The following is a 27,341-nucleotide window of genomic DNA, read 5'->3' as shown; positions in this document are numbered from 1 at the left end:
GAGATTTTTCACATTCTAAACACATGGCTTGTGTTCAGATGACCACGAACAAATCTGTTAACTTATGAGAATTTTGAATCGTTTTGCTAAGTACTCAAATAATGCAAAAAGGTTCTACCTTGTACTTTTAGGAACATTCAACCCATTTAGCCATCATTTAAATTCAAGTAACTGTTGGCATGGTAACCTACCAGTGGTGTAACTTCCAAGGCGGGTTTGAAGATTCTCTAGTCGGTGAAGGAAGTCGTCTGTAGATTCGTCGGCAGTCGTAGCTCGCGTCATGGGGTGACTTCGACCATACGTGCTCATGGTCCCACTGGTATTAGTTTGAAGCAGACGTCTGTGGGACAAATATTTACTGTTAATACACTGACCAATGGTCACAACTAGAGTGAACTTGGGACTCGAACCCATGATCAGCATATGCTGGCTTGGCAAAGGTAGACAACTCTGCAAGCACAACTGAAGAGGGTCTCATGATGTAATATGTTGATGAGGATACTGCTGACTGAATTTTGATGATATTTGATGTTAATTTTATCATGTGAAAATTACTTCTGTGTAAAAGTAGAAAGGGCAAATCATAAAAGCATAAAGTAACATAACTATCCAGCTAGGAGCGTATGTTATACTATGGGTTGTTACGACAGTCGAAGTGAAGAGATCTTTTGGGGGGAACGAGAAGTGGATCAGTTCCACAAATTGTTCTTAGCGATGCTTATCTCCATTATGGGTCAATCTTAGTACTAACAGATACCAAACTGTTATACACTGACATACCCACCACCACCCTTTTCACCATACCAAACCCAGCCAGATACACCCGCCATCACCCTTTTCACCATACCACACCCAGCCAGACACGCCTACCACCACCCTTTTCACCATACAAAACCCAGACAGACACACCCACCACCACCCCTTTCACTATACCAAACCCAGCCAGATACACCCGCCATCACCCTTTTCACCATACCACACCCAGCCAGACACACCCACCATCACCCTTTTCACCATACCACACCCACACTGACACACCCACCACCACCCTTTTCACCATACCACACCCAGCCAGACATGCCTACCACCACCCTTTTCACCATACCACACCCAGCCAGACACGCCTACCACCACCCTTTTCACCATACCACACCCACACTGACACGCCTACCACCACCCTTTTCACCATACCACACCCAGCCAGACACGCCTTCCACCACCCTTTTCACCCCATCCACACAATCCTTACCACAACCACTCCCACCCATTGAGCCTAGCCAATCTTAGTTGTATCCACCCAACACCACACCACCCAAACACACATTACTTCCTACCTCACCCATCCACCCCTCACCTCAACCACCTTTCTCTGACACAACCTCCTCTCTCAGACACAACCACCTCTCTCAGGCACAACCATCTCTCTCTGACACAACCACCTCTCTCAGACACAACCACCTCTCTCAGACACAACCACCTCTCTCTGACACAACCACCTCTCTCCGACACAACCACCTCTCTCAGACACAACCACCTCTCTCTGACACAACCACCTCTCTCTGACACAACCACCTCTCTCTGACACAACCCTCTCTCTCAGACACAACCACCTCTCTCTGACACAACCACCTCTCTCAGACACAACCACCTCTCTCAGACACAACCACCACTCTCAGACACAACCACCACTCTCAGACACAACCTACACTCTCAGACACAACCTCTCTCAGACACAACCACCTCTCTCTGACACAACCACCTCTCTCAGACACAACCATCTCTCTCTGACACAAACACCTCTCAGACACAACCACCTCTCTCAGACACAACCACCTCTCTCTGACACAAACACCTCTCTCTGACATAACCATCTCTCTCAGACACAACCACCTCTCTCTGACACAACCACCTCTCTCAGACACAACCACCTCTCAGACACAACCACCTCTCTCAGACACAACCACCTCTCTGACACAACCACCACCTCTCTCTGACAAAACCACCTCTCTCGGACACAACCACCTCTCTCAGACACAACCACCTCTCTCTGACACAACCCTCTCTCTCAGACACAACCATCTCTCTCTGACACAACCACCACCTCTCTCTGACACAACCACCTCTCTCTGACACAACCACCTCTCTCAGACACAACCACCTCTCTGACACAACCACCTCTCTCAGACACAATCACCTCTCTCAGACACAACCCTCTCTCTCAGACACAACCGTCTCTCTCTGACACAACCAGCACCTCTCTCAGACACACCCACCTCCCTCAGACACAACCACCTCTCTCAGACACAACCACCTCTCTCTGACACAACCACCTCTCTCTGACACAACACCACCTCTCTCTGACACAGCAACCTCTTTCTGACACAACCACCTCTCTCTGACACAACCACCTCTCTCAGACACAACAATCTCTCTCTGACACAACCACCTCTCTCAGAAACAACCACATCTCTCAGACACAACCACCTCTCTCAGACACAACCACCACTCTCAGACACAACAACCTCTCTCAGACACAACCACCACTCTCAGACACAACCTCTCTCAGACACAACCACCACTCTCAGACACAACAACCTCTCTCAGACACAACCACCACTCTCAGACACAACAACCTCTCTCAGACACAACCACCTCTCTCAGACACAACAACCTCTCTCAGACACAACAACCTCTCTCAGACACAACCACCACTCTCAGACACAACAACCTCTCTCAGACACAACCACCTCTCTCAGACACAAACACAGACACACTCACCCAGAGACTCTCACGCACGCATGCATGCAATCTCACCTTCTAGCACTGGAGGAAGGAGTTCTATCACAAGATGTGTGACTAGCACTGGTGTCTTTTGTGGGGGGTGTTGTAAACTGGCGTCTTGTAGCTCCGGCACTGGAGGTCAGGCGGTATGGGTTGGCTACATCGCCATTTAACACCAAGAGGGGTTCGGAGGTTGATGATCTCGGGAGATCGGGAATTCTTGACATTGATGGGAAGTAGCGTGGGGAGGTCGCGGGTTGAGGATGTGTGTAGGTCGACGGCATGTAACCTGAAAGTAGTTGTAATAAGTATTTTCTTTTGTTACATATTACACTACAACTGCTCATGATACTGACAACACTGTACAGAACTAGGTGGTTCAACACAGCACGGCAATCTGAAACTACCACAAACCTGACAATTCACAAAACATTTTGAAGTCACATGGTTGCCAAGTTTCTTCACACATGACCTGGAAATCTGTGAACAATGTTAAAGTAGGGAGTTACAATCATCTTAGCACAAAGATTGTGTTGTGGTCAATATTTCACAAAGACTTAACTCTAAAACATTTGTTTTGTTTTCTACAACACTACATTTTCTAATGGGTTGAAAGTTTGGAGTCAGAGGCAACAAAAACCTTTTCTCTAAAAAATATATTGCCTGTTTTGTTCTAAATTACGCAAAATTAAGCAAATGTGTCTGAGGTTCAACTGGGTTGCCAAAATTTGAAGATTATTTGAGTCATGTTAACAAGATGCTGCTGTGACTGATGTACCCCGATGCTGCAACCTACCGACATTCATGTTGACACGCCCACTAACGACAGGGGAGCCCACTCTGATTGCACGACGCCACTTGCGGACCATGAACCTCATTCTGAAACATAACACAACATCGTAAGCAGATCCAGGACTTGACTCATCTCAGAAAAAAGACCACAGCTTCATTCTGTCACAGGCAAGGTGAGGTGAAATGGGTTTTCATTGCATTCAAGATTATTGCACATGTGTGTACGTGTGTTTATATGTACGTGTGTGTATGTGTATGTGTGTGTATGTGCACGTGTGTATGTGTACGTGTGTGTATGTGTATGTACATGTGTGTATGTGTTCGTGTGTGTATGTGTACATGTGTGTATGTGCACATGTGTGTGTGCACTGTGAAAACAATCCATTCCACCGATAACGAACATTACTCACAGAAATGACAGTAAATGCAAAGTGCACTTTTCAAATAAAATGACAATTTTCTAAGCGCTAAACATCATCTGTCGTCATGACTGTGGCTTTGTTGGCCTTAATTGGAATATGCTATTTTTAAGAACTGATCATTTTAAAAGTTATTGGCTGTGGCTGTGCTCTAGGCACACTAGACACCTACCTAGCTATAGCGATGATGACTCGGGCGGCACTCCGGAAGAGGCCGAACAAGCGGGAGTGTCTGCTGCGTCGCCGCGCGTCGATGTCGGAGGGGTAGCCCCCCATCTGTGCTATCAGCATCAACGTCTCCTGCTCACAGTCCTGGTATCCCCCGAGCAGCATCAGCAGGTAGCGTTTCTGATACACCAGAGCCTTGCGGAAACTCTCCGATCTCAGGAACTTGCCATACAGTCTTTGCATCTGTCATGGAAACCACATTATTCAGGAAACATCTCAAGGTATACTATATCGATTCTTTTACTAAATTAAAATGAAAGCAATTATCACTAGTTAACATTTAAAAGTTTCCACTGACTTGTTTGTTTGTTTATTGTGTAACACCGCACTCAGCAACATTCCAGCTATATCATGGCGGTCTGTAAATAAGCGCGGATTGATGTCATGAGCATCGATCCATGCAATCGGGAAACGATGACATGCATCAACCAAGTCAGCGAGCCTGACCACCTGATCCCGTCAGTTGCCTCTTACAACAAGCATAGTCGCCTTTTACAGCAAGCATGGGTTGCTGATGACCTCCTCTACCCCGGATCTTCATGTATTGGTTCCACTGATTCTCACCTTGTCTCTATCTGCCTCTGTGAGATACCCCTCCGAGTCCAGCTGACCTCTGACGTGACGGATCTCTGACTGCAGTCTCTCCACCTCATGCTCGGCAGTGTCCAGGGTCATCTGCAGCGACAGCCTCTCACTGGCCCAGGACATCCTGTCCTGGAGGTACCGATCCTCTTCCTCCTCCTCATTCCTCCGAACCTGATACACCAGGAATAAGCAGTATTGATTACTCCAGTTACACTCCTGTCTACATAGGTTTAAGGAATGTTATGATTTCCAGTCTCCCAAACTTGACCCATTTATATCAGTTCTGACCTTGACCCAGATGGAGGTGAAAGCAACCTGACTTTGGTATCACAATCCCTGCCTTGACCCAGAGGTATGAGGTATCTGACACTCGTACTTAGATCCCTACCATGATTCAGATGCATATGTAAGCTATCTGATACTTGTACCCAGATCCTGACTTTGACCCAGGAAAATAGATCCCAACCTTGACCCTGATGCAGGAGTCAAGAACCTGACCCTTGTATCTAGATCCTGACCTTGAGCCAGATGCATCAGTCTGATATCTGACTCTGGTACCTAGATCATGACCTTGACCCAGATCAAGCATCAGCCTCCTAACCCAGACCCGACCTTGACCTTGAAACAGGAGTCAGCTACCTGACCCTGCTACCAAGATCCTGACCTTGACCCAGATACTAGCATCAGCCACCAGACAACTGAATAAACTACCTGACCCTGGGACATAGATCCCCACCCAGACCAAGAGGCAGGAGTAAACTACCTGTGTGTGTATGCCCTGTCTCCGCAGCCTAGCTACATCCTCCTCCATGGCGTCCAGAGTCACTCGGAGCTCTTCCTTCTCCTGACACACCCGCTTCAGGAACAACGTCAACTCTGCATTGTGCTGCACGATGCGCTCGTTGGCCAGCTGACCAGCTGATGCACTGGCACAGACCTGCATGACAAAACATATACAATCATCACTGGTACTGATTGAGGGCGTCACAATTCAATCGGGTCAATGCACCATAGAATTAACCCTGCATGACAATTAGGGGTGGGACAATACACTACCTGTGCGTTCCAATACATATCACAATACCTTGCCTAAGATCCGATACATATCACGATACTTGAATGTGCTCTTATCTGTGGTCGTAAGCCATCTTTTTCATAGACAGGATGGCCAAATACCTGGTACACTGATGATTTACAGTTGGCAGTGTCAAATATGGTGCATTGGATGTGACCAATACTTGTATCAAGGAGTCAAAAATTGTGATTCACCAATGTATCGATGTATCAATGGATTCATGTATCGATTGATTGATGTATCAATGTATTTATTGATGTACTGATTTATGTATCGAATGATGTATTGATTGAATGCTGTTTTGATTGATGTATTGATTGACGGAGTGATTATGGTTTTACGCCACTTCTAGTGACAATATACTACATGCTTTTAATATTGGACATATCTATGCAAAACCTTTAAAAAACAGAGCTGACTTAGCTTTACACACCAATGTCACAAGCTAATTCGCATATCGCATGACCAGACCAGAATCACCTTTTTACTGAAACCTGTTTCTCAAAGTAACAAATCATTCCATGGCACAACTGATCCAGATGAGCAATCTATTCCGAAGCAAGATGGATGAGAACTCTCTGTAACTGTGTGGCAACATGTGATGATTACTCCCGTTTAGCTGGCCTTTGTCAGATGGCTGACCATGAGTCTCTGAGGGTAGAGTCTAAAGGCGATTAGTTAATCAGTGTTTGTGCCACCCACCTCACTAGACTCAAGTGGTTGTTGTAGTTGTTTCATGTCCACGAGTACTGCCTGGATGTCTGCCACGTAGTTCGATGTCGTATCAACCTGGGCGTCCACTTCATCCCCTCTGGACTGTCGTGGGGTCAAGGTCACATCATCCTGCATACGCAGGGCCAGGAACTCCAGCCTCTGTACCAGGTTATCAAAGTTGTCTTTCCTCAATGTTGGCCTGCCATCAACACTGGTCCTAACATTGACTGCTGCAGCTGGTGGCTGAGGAAGATTGAAGGAGAGAAGAGTGACAACATCGTACACTGATTGATTGATTGATTGATTAATTAGTGATGACATCACCCATTGATCGATTGATTGATTGATGCTGACATCACCCATTGATTGATTGATTGATTGATTGATTGGCGGCATCACCCCTTGATTGATTGATTGATTGATTAGTGACAGCATCAATATCATTGACAATAGCTACATGATGAGCTCCCTACCCTGTCACTTGAGGTGGTGGTGTGGTGAGTTGTGGTGGTGAGTCTCAGTCTGTCCAGCTCGTGCCGGGTCTGGAGCTCCCGCCCGCGGACGTCATCCAGCTGCAGCTGTGTGTCCTGCACCTTGTCCGTCAGCCTGTCTGTCTCCAGCTCCAGCTCATGCTGAAACAGCAACTCAAGTATTCCTATCTACCACAACTCAAGTTTTCCTACCTACCGCAACACAAGTATTCCTATCTACCACAACTCAAGTATTCCTATCTACCGCAACTCAAGTATTTCCATCTGGACTCAAATGGCAGCTCATGCTGAAACAGCAACTCAACTATTCCTATCTACAGCAACTCAAGTTTTCCTATCTACCGCAACTCAAGTATTTCTATCTGGACTCCAATGACAGCTCATGCTGAAACAGCAACTCAACTATTCCTATCTACAGCAACTCAAGTATTCCTTTCTACCGCAACTTAAGTATCTCTATCTGGACTCCAATGACAGCTCTTGCTGGAACAGCAGCTCAAGTATTCCTATCTACAGCAACTCAAGTATTCCTTTCTACCGCAACTTAAGTATTTCTATCTGGACTCCAATGACAGCTCTTGCTGGAACAGCAGCTCAAGTATTCCTATCTACAGCAACTCAAGTATTCTGACCAAGACTCTAATGGTTGTGACACTGCAAACCACCCATTGTTTCTGAGATTTAACAGTAAACAAATTTATTACAAAAATTTAGCCTATTCTTGCGCGACTTTGTAAACAACAGTGTAATGCAACCATTGTGTACAAAATACTCCAAATATGACAACATTCCAGACAAGGGGAGACAACCCTCTTACCAGTTTGATCTTCAGTTCGTCCCTCTCCCGCTCCAGATCTCGGACAGTTTTGCGTACTGCAGCCTGTTGGCTGTCTGTCCGCATCTGGAACTCGTTCTCCCTCTGCTTGAGGACCTTCACCTCCTCGTGGAGCTGTTCCGTCTGGTTCTGATAGGTTTTTATTGTCTCGCCCTCAAACTCAACTTGTCGTTTCAGCTCCGTCTTCTCAACCTTGGAAACAAGGATGGAATAAAAACAAGATATTCCTTTCAAGTTTTCCATTCTGTCAACTGATTTCAAACAGTTTCTGATTCAGTGGGTGGTGTTGCATTCTCCGTAATCACTGAGCCTTAAAGTAACGATTCTCCCTCTAATCACTGCTGTGTTATGAAAAGCTAGAAAATGTTTTACACCACACAACACCCATATCTCAACATTCACCCTCAAACACTACATCGTATCCATCAACTTCTTATCTCCTCCATCAACTGACCTGCAAGTCCTCAGCATCCCTCTTCAGCTGCCGGTTGACTGCTCTCTCGTGCTCCAGCGTCTGCCTCGTGTTCTCCCGCTCGGTCTCCAGCATCTCGCTCACACTCACCACCTTCTGCTTCTCTCGGGCCAGCGAGCGATGGAGGTCCTCCACCTGCGCCTGGTCCGACCTCAGCCGCGCCTCCATGTCCTCGATCGTACCTCGGTCCTGACTGGCGGCCTCCTGGTGATTTGTCCTCTCCAACTCGAGAGCCGTCCTCAATCGGGTGGTCGTTTGTCGTTCCTCATCCATGTTTCTGATCAGGCAACAAAAACATCTTACTTTACGTACAAAGAACAAAAAAATAGCAACGTCCAACAATACAACCATGGGACTTCAACAAAATGTATCAGATCTGAAATACATTGCATAAACAGATCTGGGGTCTGTTCCACAAAGCGATCTTAGAGCTAAGGTTATCGTATCTCCCATACCTTAACACAGACGTATGACAGTCGCAGTACTAAGATCGCTTAAGGAACAAGGTACTCAAACATCAACTCAGGAGTCATGAACTTACTGAGTAAGATCCTCGACTTTGCCCCTCTCAGCTTCCAGGGACAACTTGAGCTGTGCCACCAGTGCGTCACAGTCTGTCTGCACAGAGCGCATCTTCCGCCGCTCTCCTTCCAGCTCCTGCTGCACGCCATGTTTGGCGGATCGTTCTTGTTCCGTCTGTCTGGAACACTCCACGCGTTTCTCCCTCTCGCGCTCTAGTTCAATACGTAGTTGCTGAAGCAGGGACAGTAAGGATGAAGTAGGTCATATCAATGAGAACACAGAGAGAAAATCATGGCATCATCATCATCATCATCTTTAGTGTGGAAGGTAACTTTGTGTTGTGGAGTTTGTACAATCTAGTCAAATACTATTCATATACACTCTTCAAACTTTGCATGTGATGTTTTTCTGTAGTGTCATTTGAAAGGATGCGTTGTTCACACATTCTTGTGTGTGTGCATGCTCTCCTTGCTGCAGTAAACTAGTAGGGTATCAGAGATCGCTACCTCAACAAATCTGCTCTCCTTGCTGCAGTAAACTAGTAGGGTATCGGAGATCGCTACCTCAACAAATCTGCTCTCCTTCTGGTGTCAGTAACCTAGAAGGGTATCAGAGATCGCTACCTCAACAAATCTGCTCTCCTTGCTGCAGTAAACTAGTAGGGTATCGGAGATCGCTACCTCAACAAATCTGCTCTCCTTGCTGCAGTAAACTAGTAGGGTATTGGAGATCGCTACCTCAACAAATCTGCTCTCCTTGCTGCAGTAAACTAGTAGGGTATCGGAGATCGCTACCTCCACAAATCTGCTCTCCTTGCTGCAGTAAACTAGTAGGGTATCGGAGATCGCTACCTCCACAAATCTGCTCTCCTTGCTGCAGTAAACTAGTAGGGTATCAGAGATCGCTACCTCAACAAATCTGCTCTCCTTGCTGCAGTAAACTAGTAGGGTATCGGAGATCGCTACCTCAACAAATCTGCTCTCCTTGCTGCAGTAAACTAGTAGGGTATCAGAGATAGTTACCTCCACAAATCTGCTCTCCTTGCTGCAGTAAACTAGTAGGGTATCGGAGATCGCTACCTCCACAAATCTGCTCTCCTTGCTGCAGTAAACTAGTAGGGTATCGGAGAAAGTTACCTCCACAAATCTGCTCTCCTTCTCCAAGTAGTCCTTGTTGTGAGAGCGGAGGTCAATGACCTGCGAGTTCAGCAGCACACACTTCCTCCTCTCTGACTCCAGGAGCTCCGACAGCCGACTGTTCTTGGTTCTCTCTTCTTCCAGAGCATCTCTGGAAATACAGGGCAACATATGCAAATCTATTCATAATTTACTCTGTAAACATATCACCTTGCAAAGTTGCTTCATCAGCAATTTTCAGGAAGTTATCATAAATATGTAACCGGACTCCTAAACTCAGCATCCCCAACATTGCAGTTACTTAATCTAACATATCATTTCAACTATTACATAGTCTTTCTTGAGAAGTTGTGTAATATCTCCAACTGCTACAAATCCCCTACTGAGCACACAAATACTCGGATATTGAAATATATTGAGAATACATCACACATCATCACACAGTTACAGAGATTTCACAACTAATTATAACATCTCCTAGCAACATCACTGCAAACAGCTGCATCACTGCTAATGACATCGTCTAGATCAGACAGTTACTCCCAGGCCATAGTACTACACAAAAACCTGACAAACAGTCATCAATAACCTTGTGGAGTATTACAAGTTGAAATAAAAGATTTCACGACATCAGAACTTGCATGCTTAACACGCGGATAATGACGAAGAAAACACGAGATATCCATGCAACCTGGCAATTATTTCATGACATCACACAAACCTTCAAATCACACATTCAAATATAGACCATACAACTGAAACTTCATACCATATAGATCTATGAAACAAGAAAACACCAATCCCTTGTTAGTTGAACATAAATGTCACAAATATTCACCCGACAAATACATAACCAAACAAGGGAGAAACAGTTTGTATCAACATGCTTGTTATGTGATGGGATGTGGGTTATGGGGAATAGTGTCAATCGAGGGAGTGTAACATCGCGTTTAAGGGGCTCTTCCAGTGTTCATGTATACAGTCTGAGCATGGAGCAGATTAGCAGCCATGTGTGACCATGTAGAAAAGCTTCCCGAGGAAAGGGAGTGAGTGAGTGAGTTGGGTTTAACGCCGCTTTTAACAGTATTCCAGTTATATCACAGCATGTCAGCTTAATGTGGGAGGAAAGCCCGGAGTGATGCAGGTCTTAGACGTTTACCACTTCGGTGAAACCATACCACTGGTATGGTGCTGACAAACCTAGAAACATAATCTGGGCAAACCAGGATTCAAACATACAATCATGGGTTTCTGGCGTGCCCAAGGGACGCAATTCTGCACATCGAAATGCAGAGCATTAGGCAACTTGGCCACCCATGGCCACCCATGCATGCCCCCCCCCCCGAGGCAAGGGTGAGGTGAGGTGAAATGGGGTTTAATGTCACGTCCAAGATTATTGCACTTATATAGCAACGTGCATGCACATGTGTGCAGCTGCTTGTACTAGTCCGGACTGATGCCAGTTTATAGTGCTAGCCCACCGAGATACCATGCCGCAGTTTAACATAAATACCCCACTCAGACACAGTATACTAACTCCGAGCCGACCAGTCCTTGTTGTAGCCCCTTAATGTCGAGCACCAGACAGGGTAACAACAAGTACCATCTTTTTGGTATGACGCGGAAGGAGATCGAATCTCGAACCTTCCGCTGTCCAGGCAGACGCTCTACCACTAGACCACCTGAGTTCACTGACTGAAAGTCCAGTTTCCACCCTTGCCACACTCAGCTGGAATTCCATTACAATTTTGCTGGACTAACGAGTCTATGCCTAGTCCGATCAAAACCTCGTAACAAACTAGACATACGGTTCATAAACAACATGGATTTCAATGTGTAGATTTCGGAAAACTGCAGGATTTGCAAAGCATGTGTACCTCCAACTAGGCATCGACAGATATTTTCCAAATATTTTCATTTTTTTTATCAAGGTACTCAAATTATCCGATGCACTTCGCGAGGTAAGACCCGCCTTATTACAAAAGAGGTCTTGACTATCGATCAGATCGTCCCGACTGGGTGCCGCCATCTTGTTTGCACCAAAGGCAAGCGATACTAGACGTGGAATTTGATGGGTCATTAGGATGGACATAGAAGGGTCATAACTCGTAATAGCCACTACGATCGAGCCATGAAATTCAATCCCAGTTAGGCAAGGGTAGAAACTGGACTTTTATGTCAGTTAACTCCCTTGCCTCGGGAAGATGTGTAGTACTCATTACGTCACCCTACAGCCCATAGGGGGTCATAACACTATACATACATCTTATCATCAAGTTTATAACCCATGCGTATTGAGCCTATGTACCCTAAAGCCTTGGAGTATAACGTATCAGTACAATTAAGGGTAGTCCTGGGGTCCTGGAGGTTTGCTCCTATGGTCACTGAATCCAGGGCGACCTCAATCTGTAATTCAGGGCAATCAGGGCAATCAGGGCATGCTTGACTCTGTACATCATGAAGTCAAGGGTTCCTTGTCTGAGCCCTCAAGTTAAACCTTAAGATTTAGGGTTCCTTGATTCTAAAACCTCTGCAGCAACCCTCAAGGACTCCAGTTTCCCTTAATTTAATGCATATAGGTGCATGTGATGGCTGAAGCATAAATAGACTGAACCACATACATGGAGTATATATATCATTATATCATTAACATGGAATATATATACCTATATATCGTATACACGGAGTATAGTCTTTTGTTGATATATATCTGATTGAGGATATGTCCTTTGTTCAAGGAGCTGTTGATAAAGGTCAAGTTCCATGGCGTGATTATGAATCATATACATTGTCAACACATCGTCAGCATATGGGATGCTAATATCTTCAGATGTATCCATCAACCAGAGGCTTTAACCACTAGGACTGGTGTCACCTGGTGTAGTACTCTATCCCCATGTCGTTAATTCCACATCTTACAACTGATCGGAAATGTTTTACCCAAACCAACATGGCGGTTCAGATTTATAAGAATGCCTATTAAACAAAGTCTTGATTGTGTATTATTTTGGCACCATTTTTCAATGATTTCAGTCTCAAAATATGGACTAGAATCGGCTGTTCTTGTCAGACTGAAAGAAATTAAATTTACTCAACTCAGACTTTGTCCAAGTGGCTTACGTCGATGATTGTGAAATACGTGTGACAAGATCTCCTATAGACTTGGGTGCCGTTGTACAAAACAACCTTAGCACTACGACAGTCGTAAGTTTATGTTAATGTATGTGAGTTACGATCTCCTTAGCGCTAAGATTGTTTTGTACAACGGCACCCTGGTGCATAACTTCTCTAAGACCATGACTCCATGTAATCTCAGTTTGTTGTGTTACGCCACACTGGCCAATATTCCAGCTATATGACAACAGCCTGCAGCTAAATTGAGTCAATCTGGTGACGGTCCAAACTGTCCAAAAAGTCACGTGACCACCCTGTCCAATAAGTGGCCTGGTACGGTTAGCACGGTTTCTTGACTGGAATACCCAGGGGCCAGCTGAATGGCAATCAGCAAAGAGTGTGTGGTCAGTTTAGTCATGTGCTTAGGGGGATGTTAGTTTTGGGAGGGGGGGTCATCACTGTTCTGGGGATTCACAAACATTGATCCATCTTCCCTTGACACTGCATTTGACCTTAACCTTCAAGAGTTATTTGTTTAGTATATTTTCACATCTTTAACATAATGAAAAAAATAAATCTTCAAGACTATATGAGCCCGGTAATCTTTTAAACTGCTTACTGACTGAAATCCTGATTCCTCAACACTAGTTCTTTGTTTGTTGTAAAAGTTCCACTATAACACTGTTCCATCTATATGACGGTAGACTAAAAAATCTTTTCTGGACCGGATGCTCCAGTGATTGATATAATGAGCAACAATGCTTGATGTCAAGGTATGACAACACGTAATCAAGCAAATAATCTCTAGCAACCAGCATCGGTGGGGTTCTATTGTAACCTGGAATCCCCCCCAGGATCTCTGTGATTATTCCCCGAGATGAAGTCCCAGTACTATGGTGAAACTTCTCAATATTTTCCAAAAACTAAAATCAGTATAATTTCACACTCTGAACAACAAACAGTCTGAAAGAACTATCCCCCAAGTACAACCATGTGCTGGAACTATTCCCCTGTGTCACTAGCCAACTAGCCAACTAGCCAACTAGCTGACTAGCACGTCCAACGCGGACAGGTTATGATCAAGACAGGACACCTGGTGGCATGCAAGGTTGGTAGGCAGGCAACTTACATCACGGTGTTCCATATCTCCCTGTGTGGAGAAGATGGGTTGGGAGAATGAGAACACAACAGAAACAACATTGTGAAATACAGTACAGAGCCCAGTCAAGGGAATAATACTCCAGCTTGTTGTATTCCTACTTGCACAAATTTCAGTCAAATATATTTCATCAATGAAGTATGTATAACTACCTAAATTTGAGCAAAAATAAACTTTCAGCTGAACAAACCTGCTATAGGAAACCAGTAAAGTAATCAAAGCAAGAAACGGAGTAATGGGGATTTCGCTCAGAGTGAGTGGTTTAACGCCGCTTTTAACAGTATTCCAGTTATATCACGGCGTGTCAGCTTCATGTGGTAGGAAAGTCAGAAGTGATGCAGGTCTCAGATGTTTACCACTTCGGTGAAACCCACGAGCACGGGTATGGTGCTGACAAACCTAGAAACATAATCAGGGTGTACCGGGATTCGAACCCACAATCATAGGTTTCTGGCGTGCCCAAGGAACGCAACTCTGCACAGAGAATCACGGTACCTTAGACGACTGGGTCACAGTGACAGAATCAAGGAAAAAAGGAAAGAATATAGCAAATGGAATTTCTGCCATTCTCTGCAGATTACCTCCATATATGGTAAAAGAATTACAGCTGATGGCACCATACATATGTGCTTGTGTACAAGTACAAGTAAATGAGTTTCCTAAACAATTGTCACGCATGACCTCCGACCTCTGTTGGATGATGCAACCAAGGACAACATCAAGGATGTAGCCAGGAGACAAATTCATCTCCTGGATGTTGGGGCGGATCTCGGGGCCAAAGTAATAAAGCGAACTTAACAATGAAACTTTCATAACACACCTTCTTAAACACAAATTCCAGATTTAAAAAGGAAACATAAAAGTCAAGGGGTCAGAACCCAGCGGTTGAAAAATAAAAGCTCAGCTCCCAGGATCAAGACTGAGTGAGTGTGTATGGTTTGACGCCACTTTTAGCAATATTCAAGAATTATAATGGCGGGGGCATACAGTAAATGGGCTTCACAATTGTACCGATGTTGGGAACCAAACCCAGGTCTTCGGTGTGACGAGCCAACCCTTTAACCACTAAGGTACCCCATTGCCACCGCCCCCGCCCAGGATCAAGACATTATAGCAGAAAGCTTCAAGGATCCCCCGCAAATTAAAATGTGTGAGACTGTTTACGACAGTCGTACTCTATGGTAATTTCGTACAAATGGACCCAGAACACTCAAGTCCTGAGAATGTTTCTTGCCCAACAAATCACACAAAGTTTCTACATACGTGACTGAGATGAATCTGTTGTGCTCCCGCTCTAGAGCATCCCGAGCTTTAGACAGCTGTATCTGCACAGTGGAGAGTTCTCCCTGAATCTCCAGGCTGGTGTTCTTCTCGCGGGACAGCTCGCCAGACACTTCACGGACCCGCTGCCGCTCCAGGTCAAGGCTGGTCTTCAGGTCGTCCTGGATGACCTTCTCCTGCTGCAGCTTGTACTCCAGGACTTGGACTGTCGGGAACAGAAGAACTTGTCAGTGGGGACTTCACTTCACATCAGCACTTCAACAATTGTTCAACATCTGTAGCAATTCTGTTCCCTGGGACCACTCAGTTCTCCTATGTTCATCAGGACCAACTTCCCCTCTGTTCTCCAGGACCACCTTCCCCTCTGTTCCCACCTTCCCCTCTGTTCCTACCTTCCCCTCTGTTCCCCAGGACCACCTTCCCCTTCTGTTCCCCAGGACCAACTTCCCCTCTGTTCTCCAGGACCACCTTCCCCTCTGTTCCCACCTTCCCCTCTGTTCCTACCTTCCCCTCTGTTCCCCAGGACCACCTTCCCCTTCTGTTCCCCAGGACCAACTTCCCCTCTGTTCTCCAGGACCACCTTCCCCTCTGCTCCCCAGGACCAACTTCCCCTCTGTTCCCACCTTCCCCTCTGTTCCCCAGGACCACATTCCCCTGTTCTCCAGGACCACCTTCCCTCTGTTCCCACCTTCCCCTCTGTTCACCACCTACTCTGCCGCTGCTGCTGCCGCTCCCTCTTGGCGTTGTGGTCCTCCAGGGAGGAGAGGGTGGTGCTGTACTCCCGCTGCTGCTCATCCGTCTGCCGCCGCGTCTCACTCGCCTTCTTCCGCAGCGCCTCCATCTCCGACAGCATGGACTGACGGTCCGAGTGGCGGAGCTGGTCCAGTGCTGACCGGTGGAGGACCTCCTGGAACACCAAGAACAGATGCTAATGCGAGTAAATAACAGACATTGTGTGAAAGACAGTGAATCCTATGAAGTTCTACTGGAGTGGTTCCTTCCTTCATAATGTTAATTCAGGCAAAAATAATTGTTTTAAAAATTCCTTCACCAATATTCCAAGAAGCAGGAAGCCAAACAAAACTGTCACATGCAAAATTAATTAGTGAAGTGAAAAGGGGTTTAACAGCGCATTCAAGATTATTGCACTTATATAGCAGCACATGTGTGCGTGTGTGTGAGCATCTGTCTGTACCCGTCCAGAGTGATGCCGGTTTTATAGTGCCAGCCCACTGAGATACCATGCTGCAGCTTAAATGAGATACCCCACTCAGACACACTTTGCTGACTGTGCCGACCAGTCCTTGTTATATCCAGGCAGGACAACAACAAGTACCATCTTTTAACATTTTTTCGTGTGACACATCAGGGGATTGAACTGACCTTCAGGAAAGACTCTATCAACTATACTACGAGTCTGTCTGTTTAAAATTAAGGGTATGCCTAATAATACGCCAGGCTGAGTCAATAGGTTGTCAGTCACACTGTTTGTCTGACGAGAGACGACCTAGAATCAAGCTTGGGACTGAAAAGGTAATTATCTGCAGCCTGTCATCAAGATGGTGTTTGTGTATGGATGGCAAACACACTGATGCAGGAATGCAACAATATATCGGTCCTAAAGTTAAGGAGGTGAAATAATTTCAAGTCTTTGAAAGGCATTTCGAAGTGATACACATTAGAAAGAGAATTTATGGATGTCAACTTCTTTATTATGAGAAACACAACAAATCAATTTACCTGCTGTAGGAGTAAGTATATTTTCCGAAATGTTGTGTTCCTCACAATGAAGAAGTTGCCATCCATAAATTCTCTTTCCCATGAAATAAGTTTGCCTGGGTTTTTGTCTTTGATAAAATTATTTCAAATTAGTTGACTGACAGTGAATTGGTTACCTGATCGGAGATTCTCTGTTCGAGCCTCCTGGTGCTGGGGTCAGCGTCAGGGGCGTGAGTGACCACATATGTCCGCAGTTCTGCCAATACAACCTCACGTTCCTTGTCAAACAGCCCGCACACGGCCGCCAGCAGGTCTCCACGCCAGTCCTCCTCCCCCTCACACTGCAACACGGGGACAAGCAGTCTCAGACACTGGTGTCAGAGGTAGTCATATCTGTCTATGATCTAAAACTAACTTCAGATTGTCGTGAACATTCTGCAAATAGCTGATTGCATATAGCAAAAATCACTCTAGTAATTGAGAGAGTTCTTCTTGTTTATCTTGAAGCTGCATCTCGGTTGTCTAGCAACAGTGTCACACAGAGACCTACCCTGTCACACAGACACCTACCCTGTCACACACACACCTACCCTGTCACACAGACACCTACCCTTTCACACTGACATCTACCCTGTCACACTGACACCTACCCTGTCACACAGACACCAACTCTGTCAGTGTCACACAGACACCTACCCTGTCACACAGACACCAACTCTGTCAGTGTCATGCAGACACCTACCCTGTCACACAGACACCAACTCTCAGTGTCACACAGACACCTACCCTGTCAAACTGACACCAACCCTGTCACACAGACACCAACTCTATCAGTGTCACACTGACACCTACCCTGTCACACAGACACCTACCCTGTCAGTGTCATACAGACACCTACCCTGTCAGTGTCGTACAGACACCTACCCTGTCACACAGACACCTACCTGTCACACAGACACCAACCCTGTCAGTGTCATACAGACTCCTACCCTGTCACACAGACCCCTAAACTGTCACACAGACACCTACCCTGTCACACAGACACCAACCCTGTCAGTGTCACACAGACACCTACCCTGTCACACAGACACCTACCCTGTCAGTATCACACAGACACCTACCCTGTCATACAGACACCTACCCTGTCACACAGACACCTACCCTGTCCACATTGTTGGCTTTGTGCACCCTAGCCAGGAGGTCCTTGAGTGAGTTGATGGTGGACAGCAATGTCTCACGTTCTCTCTCCCAGGCCTGTCGCACGGCATCAATATCAATATCGCCCTTCAGATGGTCATGAGACATGTGGCGTTGAAGGAACTGGAGCTCGGAGAGTGTAAGCACATGGACGCCCTTCTTGTGTAGCCGGCTCAACAACACCTGAAACAATGGCCACATTGACGATGTTATACAGACAGTGTCATACAGATGGTGTCATACAGACTGTGTCATACAGATGGTGTCATATAGATGGTGTCATACAGACGGTGTCATACAGATGGTGTCATACAGACAGTGTCATACAGACGGTGTCATACAGATGGTGTCATACAGACGGTGTCATATAGATGGTGTCATACAGACTGTGTCGTACAGACGGTGTCATACAGACGGTGTCATATAGATGGTGTCATATAGATGGTGTCATACAGACTGTGTCGTACAGACGGTGTCATACAGATGGTGTCATACAGACGGTGTCATACAGATGGTGTCATACAGATGGTGTCATATAGACGGTGTCGTAGAAAGGGTGTCATAAAGATGGTTGGATGGACAGTGCTGTGAGGCCAAGGACTGAATCAAGATATATGTTGGCTCCCTAAATATTCATGTTTAATATTCTTAACTAAAAAAACGAACTTAAAGGTCTGACAAACCAACACAGATTTATATGTTTGTTATGTTTAGTTGTTTTTGTTTAACGCTGCATTCATTTCCAGCTATATAACGGCGGCCTGTCAATAGTCAAGTCTGGACCAGACAATCCAGTGACGATCAAAGCTGTCAGGGTATGATGACACGCCATCTACCAAGTCACCTAGTCGGACCACCCGCTTCATTAAGTAGCCTCATAAATCCAGAACGTGGACATTCTAACATGGTACCACCACAACTCGGCATGCCATCCTACCTGTAGCTTTGTGGATATAGCACCAGGTGGCGCTGCCTCAATGCTTGCCGTGTCGGTGATGCTTGTGGTGTCCGAGTCTTCTCCGCCCGGTCCGTCCAGCTGCTCCATGAGACGGTTGTCCATCAGTTCTGTCTGCTGGATGTCGGAGATTAGACTCTGCCTCAGGTCTGTCACAGATGCATCATCTCGCACTGGAAGAAGACAATGATCCACCATTCATCTGGATACTACGTAAAAAGTCTATTGGTTTAGCAGTGGAAATTATACTTCTCAGGATAAAAGATATCTCATTCAATTTAACCTGCAATCATATATTGTGCTGTGTTCAAAATGTCTCTTTATCCTCTTCAAGCAACACATCCCTTAATCAACCTCCAATATCGCTCCTCTACCAATCCTGGCCTACCACACCAACCATCCCCCTTCCTACCTCACCCTGTCTTACCTCATCCCCTCCAACCTCACCCAATCCAGCCTTAGACTGTCCTACTTCACCCCCTACCTCACTCAGCGTTAGAAATTGGCACTCCTATAGTCCTTGCTAAACTGCCCAATAGTTAAAGTATCATAAGGACTAGTAGAAATTTGTCCTTTTAAAGGGTTTTGCTATATGTTACCATTATAAGGACTAGTGGACTAAAACTGTTAGTTTCTACCGCTGCTCACTCCCTTCCAATCTCACCCATCCTACCTCACCCCCTCCTACCTCGACCCCTCATACTTCACCCCCTCCTACCTCACCAATTCCATCTCACCCTGACCTACCTCACCTCGGCCTACCTCACCCCGACCTACCTCACCCATCCTACCTCACCCCCTCCTACCTCGACCCCTCGAACTTCACCCCCTCCTACCTGACCCATTCCACCTCAACCTGTCCTACTACACCCTGACCTATCTCACCTTGGCCTACCTCAACCGGTCCTACCTCACTATGACCTACCTCACCCAATCCCGACCTGCCTCACCTCATCCTGACCTACCTCACCCCATCCTACTACACCATGACCTACTTCACCTTGTACCTCACCCCATCCTACCTCACCCCAACCTGACCTATTTTACCCCCACCTCATCCCATCCTAACTCACCCTGTACTACCTTACCCCACCCTCACATCAACCTACCTCACCCTGTCCAATCCCATCCTACCTCACCTCTTCAACCTCACCAAGACCTACCTCGAGCTTTTCTACCTCACCCTGTCCTATCTCACCCCCTTCTACATCACCCTGTCCTACCTCACCCCCTTCTACCTCTCCCTGTCCTACCTCACCCCGTCCTACCTCACCCTGTCCTTCATCACCCCATCCTACCTCACCCCCTTCTACCTCTCCCTGTCCTACCTCACCCCATCCTACCTCACCCTGTCCTACATCACCCATCCTACCTCACACCCTTCTACCTCACCCTGTCCTACCTCACCCTGTCCTACCTCACCCCATCCTACCTCACCCTGTCCTACCTCACCCCATCCCACCTCACAGTGCACATCCCTCCACATCTGTCGCACCCACCATTCCTCCACATCCGTAGCACCCACCATCCGTCCTCCCCGTTCTACTCACCGATGCCCTCATCCCGGACCAGGTCCACCTCCTGCTTGTGTTCCGCTATCAGTCTGTTGATCTCCGTCTTATGTTGCTTCTCCAGGTCCTGCCTCTGCTCGGCAAGGACGGCCTGCATCTTGCGGTCATGGAGCTGACGGAGCTGCTTGATCTCATCTTCATGTCGGAGCTGCAGCGTGGTGAGCTGGGACTCGGCGTCCATCTTGAGTCGCTCCTGGATGTCCCGGATGTGGTTCTTGTGTTCCTCGGATAGCTCCTGCCTCAGCTCCATCACCTTCTGCAAGAGAGAAAACGAGTTGGGTTCAATGCTGCTTTGAGTGAGTGAGTTAGTGAGTACGCCGCTTTAAGCAATTTTCCAGCAGTATCACGGCAGGGGACACCAGAAATGGGCTTTACACATTATACCAATGTAAGGAATCAAACCCAGGTCTTCGGTACAATGCTGCTTTGAACAGTATTCAAGTCATATCACAGTATGTCAGTTTGTGGGGGAGGAAAGCTTCCAACAATTGGGAATCAAACACAGGTCTCTAATGTGAAGAGCAAACACTTAGACCAGTAGGCTACCCTCGGGTGCAGGTCAGCACATCATTCAAGTCTGTTAAAGTACATACTTCCATCAGAATTCATACAACAAATTCTGATAAGGATTGATATTCCTCCTGTTTCAGTGCAAAGCTGACATTACATTGAAACGACAACATTATATCATGTCCACTTTCCAACACAATTCCTACAGCTGCTCACCTTAACAAAATCTCTCGATGACATAGAAGCTGTTGTCTTAAATATTTGAAGCTCTTCTTTCAGTTGGGCTACCTCCCGCCGAAGATTACGAGCATCTTCTCCCAATCTCAGAGGTGATTGGTCATCCTCCGTAGCACTGCCCTCAGGTGTTCGATCAAGGAAGTCACCGTTATGATGAATTTCTGCAAGTGCCGATTTGGCTTTCCGTAGTTCGTGTCTCAGGTGGCGTATTTGATGTTCACTTTCAGGAGGAGTTGCCTCCCTTGCACTAGAATACCGCTGAGACTCGGATGCACGGACTGCATGAATTTCAGTGTCCCTTATAAGGAGAGTTTCGTTTAATTCATCGATTTCTGCTTGAAGAAGTTGGTTCTTCTTATCACGTTCCTGACAAAAAGAAAATATATTTTATAAAAATTTAAAAAGATTTTTTTAAAGAAATAAGCAAGGGGTTAGTCTTACATCATCCTAAACAAGCATGAAAATCTCATATGAGTGAGTGAGTGAGTATGGTTTAACGCCGCTTTTAGCAATATTCCAGCAATATCACGGCGGGGGACACCAGAAATGGGCTTCACACATTGTACCCATGTCGGGAATCGAACCCGGGTCTTCGGCGTGACGAGCGAACACTTTAACCACTAGGCTACCCGACCGCCCCTAAATCTCATATGACATGTCTGGTTGTGTGCAAAGCAAGAAATTCAGTACTGTTTTCAAGATCTGCTCCAGAAACGAGCACTACCGCCAAAAGTCCTTCCCAAACTGCTCAATAGTTATCATAAGGACTAGTAGAAATTTGCCATTTTTAAGTGTTTTGCTATATGTTATCATTAGAAGGACTAGTGGACTAAATAATAATAGTTTCTACCACTGCTTGCCTCTTCATCAGGTTAATCAGGTCTTTCGAAATGGTTATAAAAAACTGAATACTTGATACAGTATTGGATACTGGATAATACTTGAATACTAGGTACCAAATACTTGCTACTGACCTGAATCTCTTGTTGGAGTGATGTTATATGTGTCTTGACGTCTCCGTCTCCGTGGCCCTGGGACAGCCATTGCTCCAGCTGTTTACGAACGACCGACAACTCTTTGTTCTTGGAGCCGAGTTCCTGCTTCTGTTGACGCACAAGACTCTCCACCTCGTGTAAACGTGACCTGATTAACAAGGAATACGCAGTGAGGTGAGGTAGGGTGATGTCAAGTTCAAGATGATTTAACTTATACATAAAACATGCTGGTTTTCTAGTGCCCCACTGAGGTACCATTCTGGATACCCCACTCACACACATTATGCTGACTCCATCTGCTCAGTCCCTTTATCTCATCAATGGTGAGCGCCAGGCAGGGTAACAACAAGTACCATCTTTAAGTGACTTTTGGAATTATGTTGACTCCATCTGCTCAGTCCCTTTATCTCATCAATGGTGAGTGCCAGGCAGGGTAACAACAAGTACCATCTTTAAGTGACTAGGAATTATGCTGACTCCAGCTGCTCAGTCCTTTTATCTCATCAATGGTGAGTGCCAGGCAAGGTAACAACAAGTACCATCTTTAAGTGAATTTAGGAATTATGCTGACTCCAGCTTCTCAGTCCCTTTATCTCATCAATGGTGAGTGCCAGGCAGGGTAACAACAAGTACCATCTTTAAGTGACTAGGAATTATGCTGACTCCAGCTGCTCAGTCCCTTTATCTCATCAATGGTGAGTGCCAGGCAGGGTAACAACAAGTACCATCTTTAAGTGACTTTTGGAACTACCCATTCATGGATTGAACCACCCATTTTCCGCTTTCCAGGCAGACACTATCAAATAGACCAGTGAGGCGGTCGAATATGCAAGGTAATACTGGATTATTTCCATTGCCCCATACAAACAACACCTACGTTGTTGTTCTCAATGTTGTAATGCAAAGGGTGTCATCAACAGCTTATATCAGGGAATGTTGTTCATCTCACTGCATCACTATTACCATCAATGTTATCAATATCAATGTCAATGTTGTTGTCAATATTTATATCGATGTTATCAATATTTATGTTGTTGTTATGAATATTTATATCAATGTTAATATTTATATCAATGTTATCATTATTTATGTTATTGTTATGAATATTTACATCAATGTTGTTAATATTTATATCGATGTTATCAATATTTATGTTGTTGTTATGAATATTTATATCAATGTTGTTAATATTTAAATCAATGTTATCAATATCAACCTCAATCTGTTTATGAATATTTATATCAATGTTGTTGTTAATATTTGTATCCATGTTATCAATATTTACGTCATTGTTATCATGAGTATGTATGTATGTATGTATGTATGTATGTATGTATGTATGTATGTATGTATGTATGTATGTCAATGTTTTTTATGAATATTTATATTAATGCTATGAAAATGTATATCAATGTTGTTAAGAACATATGTTATTTCAACATTGTTATAAATATCAGTAATATCAATTTCAATATCAATGTTGTTATTCTCAATGAATCAATATCAATGTTTCCAACATCAATATAATCATAAACATTCTTTTTAAAATATCTACTGTTTATCGTCAACATCAATGTATTTATCCCAGTACATAAACATCAACATGGTTATCAATAGCCATCACATGTGTTACCATGGTTACCCTAATGCATTGATACCGACATGACTGTGTTTATCTGCAATGTCTCACAGACAATCTCAGTGTTACTCCACCTAACACCAGGGAAGGACAACATCCCTCACACAGCCTGACACACAAATACCTGTGACGACAGTGACAACAACTTGTGAGTTGGGTTTTATGCTGTCTTTAGCCATATTCCAACAATATAACAGCAGGGGAATCAAACCTGGGCCTTCTGTGTGACAAGTGAACGCTTTCCCCACTAGGCCACCCCACCCAATTGAATGACAACCAATGCTGACAACTCATTACAACACATTCCTCGTTCAACAACATTAACATTTTCAAAATGTTCAAAATCAGGAAAACAAGATGTAACTTGTAAAGAATTTCATGAACTTTAAAGATGTAGAAATTACTGTCATCAGAGTTGTGTATATTACCTAAACAGATGACTCTCCCGTCTCCAGTTATTCAGTGCCGGTTCCGACTCCGATCGTGTCATCAGCTGATGATCCTCATCCAAGTCCAATGGCAGAGAGGTTGACAGTTGATCTCGCTGCGCATTGGTCAGTTCAAACGAGGTCTGCTTCAGCTTCTCCTCCGTCTCGCGTAAGTCCTTCAGTATTTTCTCATGGTCTTCTTCCACAGTCCGAAGACGAGATGACTTGATCTCAAGTTCCTCTTCCGTTGCTGTGAGTGCTGTAGACAGGCGTTCAAGATCCTCGTCTTTTTCCCGCAACTCTAGCGAGAGTTCATACACTTCCTGTTGTGAGTCCTCCAGAGCTCGATTCACTTCCTCTTGTGACTGACTGCTTGTGTCAAGCCGAGGCTGAAAGTTTAAATATTACGTCAACGTTCGTTACAAAACCTCATTGTCAGATTAAGTTGGATCTGGTTCAAGGGTATTAATATTGTTCAGATGAAGTTGGGTGTCATTCATAACCACTAATGCAATATGCACATCAGTTTGGAATGCATATGACCCTACAAAAAAAATTAAAATCTCTTTTCAACATTTTTACTCTAAAATGTGGTGTGATGTCCATTTTCAGATTAAGTCAATAAACAACTAACGTAATGGTGTAATCACTGACTGACACACTGAAATTTATCATGAAATTTGAGATAGCAGACAAATAATTGTGAACCTGAATCCATCTAAGGGAACTTGAATGAGCTCAATCGTGTCTTTGCAAACAATTGCAACCTAATTCCTACTGAACTTTAGCGACACCATACAACAGTAAACAACCAGCAGTGCCCCTGCAACTAGCTGTAACACAATTCAGACGTCCATTTTAAGTCACAGACAGGCTATGTGGCCTGGCTTTTCCAAAAGAAAAGAAATAAGTTCCTCAACTCAAGTGGCACAATGTAGAAAGATGCAACAACATGCATATATCTTCATAAACATCCAGAAACATTAGAGTGATCTCCCCTGAACAGGTAAAAAGACTGACAGGAAAGCACACACTAAATCATACTTACTACTAAATGTTGTATCCTTAATGGCACAATCATACATAGCTGTTGTCACATGATGAATGAATAAATTTTAATCCTACTTTACCTGAACAAACAAATTCATAAAAAAACTGTTAAATAACAGCATATACAATACTTTATGACATTAAAAAAAATTCATATAAAAATTCATATTCAGCAATATGGCAGTTGCTTGAATGAATCTTTGTCAAACTATATACATATCCCATCAACAAGGTACACCCAACCCCAAGCCCCACCCACAGCCTGCCCCACCCACAGCCCATCCCACCCTCACCCCTAGCCCAGCCCCACTCCTACCACCACAGACACAGACAGAGATCACCACAACATCAACTCAAATTTTCTGGACTTGAAATTAGCTCAATCAAAAGACATGGTTTAGTTTAACACAACTTTCCACACAAACCCTGAAATCACTTCAAAAATTCAAAAACTCAACACACAGGAAAACAACCAACCCGAGACAAACTTGTGACGTAAAAACATTCCAATGTTCAGACACTAGAAACACTGGTCACAGCCAGGAGACGAGGACGCGGTCTCTGAGATACCACAGACTTGGTGGCTGCTGTAACTGTGACCCAGAATGTGGATGTTCTGTGTCTCCTTCAAAGCTATTTATATACACAGACTCTGAATCACACCTCACTGTAAAGCAGCAGTGGTAAGAATGCCATCACTCCCTCATTATAGCATGTGAAATGTCAAATGTGATGAGGAAATTGTTTGGATAATTGATCAAATTGTCGGTTGAATTTTGAAAATGAATAATTTTGAATAATAATATGATAGTGTCATTATGAAATATTATTCATGTTTCAAAGTTTCAATAATAAACTTGACAATAGTTCCAGCAACAGTTAATTTACATTTTTCAGCTTTATTCTTATTTCATTTTTCCATCTTATTTAGCAAAGCATGCCCTGCATAAATTTTCTGGAAAACTAATTATTGGTCAGAAAGTACTAAATAAAACCACAAACTATTTACTTGTTAAAAATATTAAATTGGAGGAGCAAGCATATATTAAATTTCCAACTAAATGCCCAACTTCATTAAAAAAACAAACTTATCAGCAGAATTATTTTTTTCTCTTTTGGAAGCTAGAGATGGAAGTGTTTTTCCCAGAGAGGTAACTTTGCAAAACAAAAAACTGGTCCATATTATAAAATACATCTCATATCATTATATTTCCATTTCTCATCAAACCGTTTACATATTCCCATAATCAACAAAATAATGAATTAAGGTTTCATATGTAATATAACCACACCCTAACAATGTCTTCATTATCTTCAGGGCTACAACTGTTGAGAGCCAATGTCAAACAGCGGGAGTGAAGATGGTCACAGCAATACACTTTCTTTGTGAAACAGTACCCAGGCATCAGTTTTTGTTTTACACACAATATTTCAGC

General features: G+C 44.6%; 1 protein-coding gene across 3 annotated transcripts in view; it reads right to left on the bottom strand.

Moving 5' to 3' along the window:
* The window catches only part of LOC139470235 (extracellular matrix-binding protein ebh-like), a 165,602-nt gene that overhangs the window by 3,592 nt on the left and 134,669 nt on the right, over positions 1 to 27,341 (bottom strand). For all 3 annotated transcript variants that reach the window (XM_071252558.1, XM_071252559.1, XM_071252560.1), the window contains 22 exons: positions 24,856 to 25,244; positions 22,768 to 22,936; positions 21,773 to 22,159; positions 21,026 to 21,302; positions 19,458 to 19,648; positions 18,485 to 18,703; positions 17,500 to 17,664; positions 16,316 to 16,511; positions 15,587 to 15,809; positions 14,294 to 14,314; positions 10,051 to 10,201; positions 8,934 to 9,145; positions 8,375 to 8,669; positions 7,903 to 8,112; positions 7,068 to 7,226; positions 6,583 to 6,837; positions 5,569 to 5,742; positions 4,785 to 4,976; positions 4,165 to 4,403; positions 3,578 to 3,660; positions 2,815 to 3,070; positions 192 to 340 (listed from right to left, as the gene is read on the bottom strand). In XM_071252558.1, the coding sequence (XP_071108659.1) occupies positions 192 to 340; positions 2,815 to 3,070; positions 3,578 to 3,660; positions 4,165 to 4,403; positions 4,785 to 4,976; positions 5,569 to 5,742; positions 6,583 to 6,837; positions 7,068 to 7,226; positions 7,903 to 8,112; positions 8,375 to 8,669; positions 8,934 to 9,145; positions 10,051 to 10,201; positions 14,294 to 14,314; positions 15,587 to 15,809; positions 16,316 to 16,511; positions 17,500 to 17,664; positions 18,485 to 18,703; positions 19,458 to 19,648; positions 21,026 to 21,302; positions 21,773 to 22,159; positions 22,768 to 22,936; positions 24,856 to 25,244 (4,612 nt within the window). The remainder of the gene's footprint in view (positions 1 to 191; positions 341 to 2,814; positions 3,071 to 3,577; positions 3,661 to 4,164; positions 4,404 to 4,784; positions 4,977 to 5,568; positions 5,743 to 6,582; positions 6,838 to 7,067; positions 7,227 to 7,902; positions 8,113 to 8,374; positions 8,670 to 8,933; positions 9,146 to 10,050; positions 10,202 to 14,293; positions 14,315 to 15,586; positions 15,810 to 16,315; positions 16,512 to 17,499; positions 17,665 to 18,484; positions 18,704 to 19,457; positions 19,649 to 21,025; positions 21,303 to 21,772; positions 22,160 to 22,767; positions 22,937 to 24,855; positions 25,245 to 27,341) is intronic.

The sequence above is a fragment of the Haliotis cracherodii genome, unplaced genomic scaffold (genome assembly GCF_022045235.1).
Source record: "Haliotis cracherodii isolate W230 unplaced genomic scaffold, xgHalCrac1.p SCAF_20, whole genome shotgun sequence".
NCBI classification, from domain to species: domain Eukaryota; kingdom Metazoa; phylum Mollusca; class Gastropoda; order Lepetellida; family Haliotidae; genus Haliotis; species Haliotis cracherodii.
Note: the sequence above shows the minus strand (reverse complement) of the source record. Positions and strands in the feature narration are given on the sequence as shown.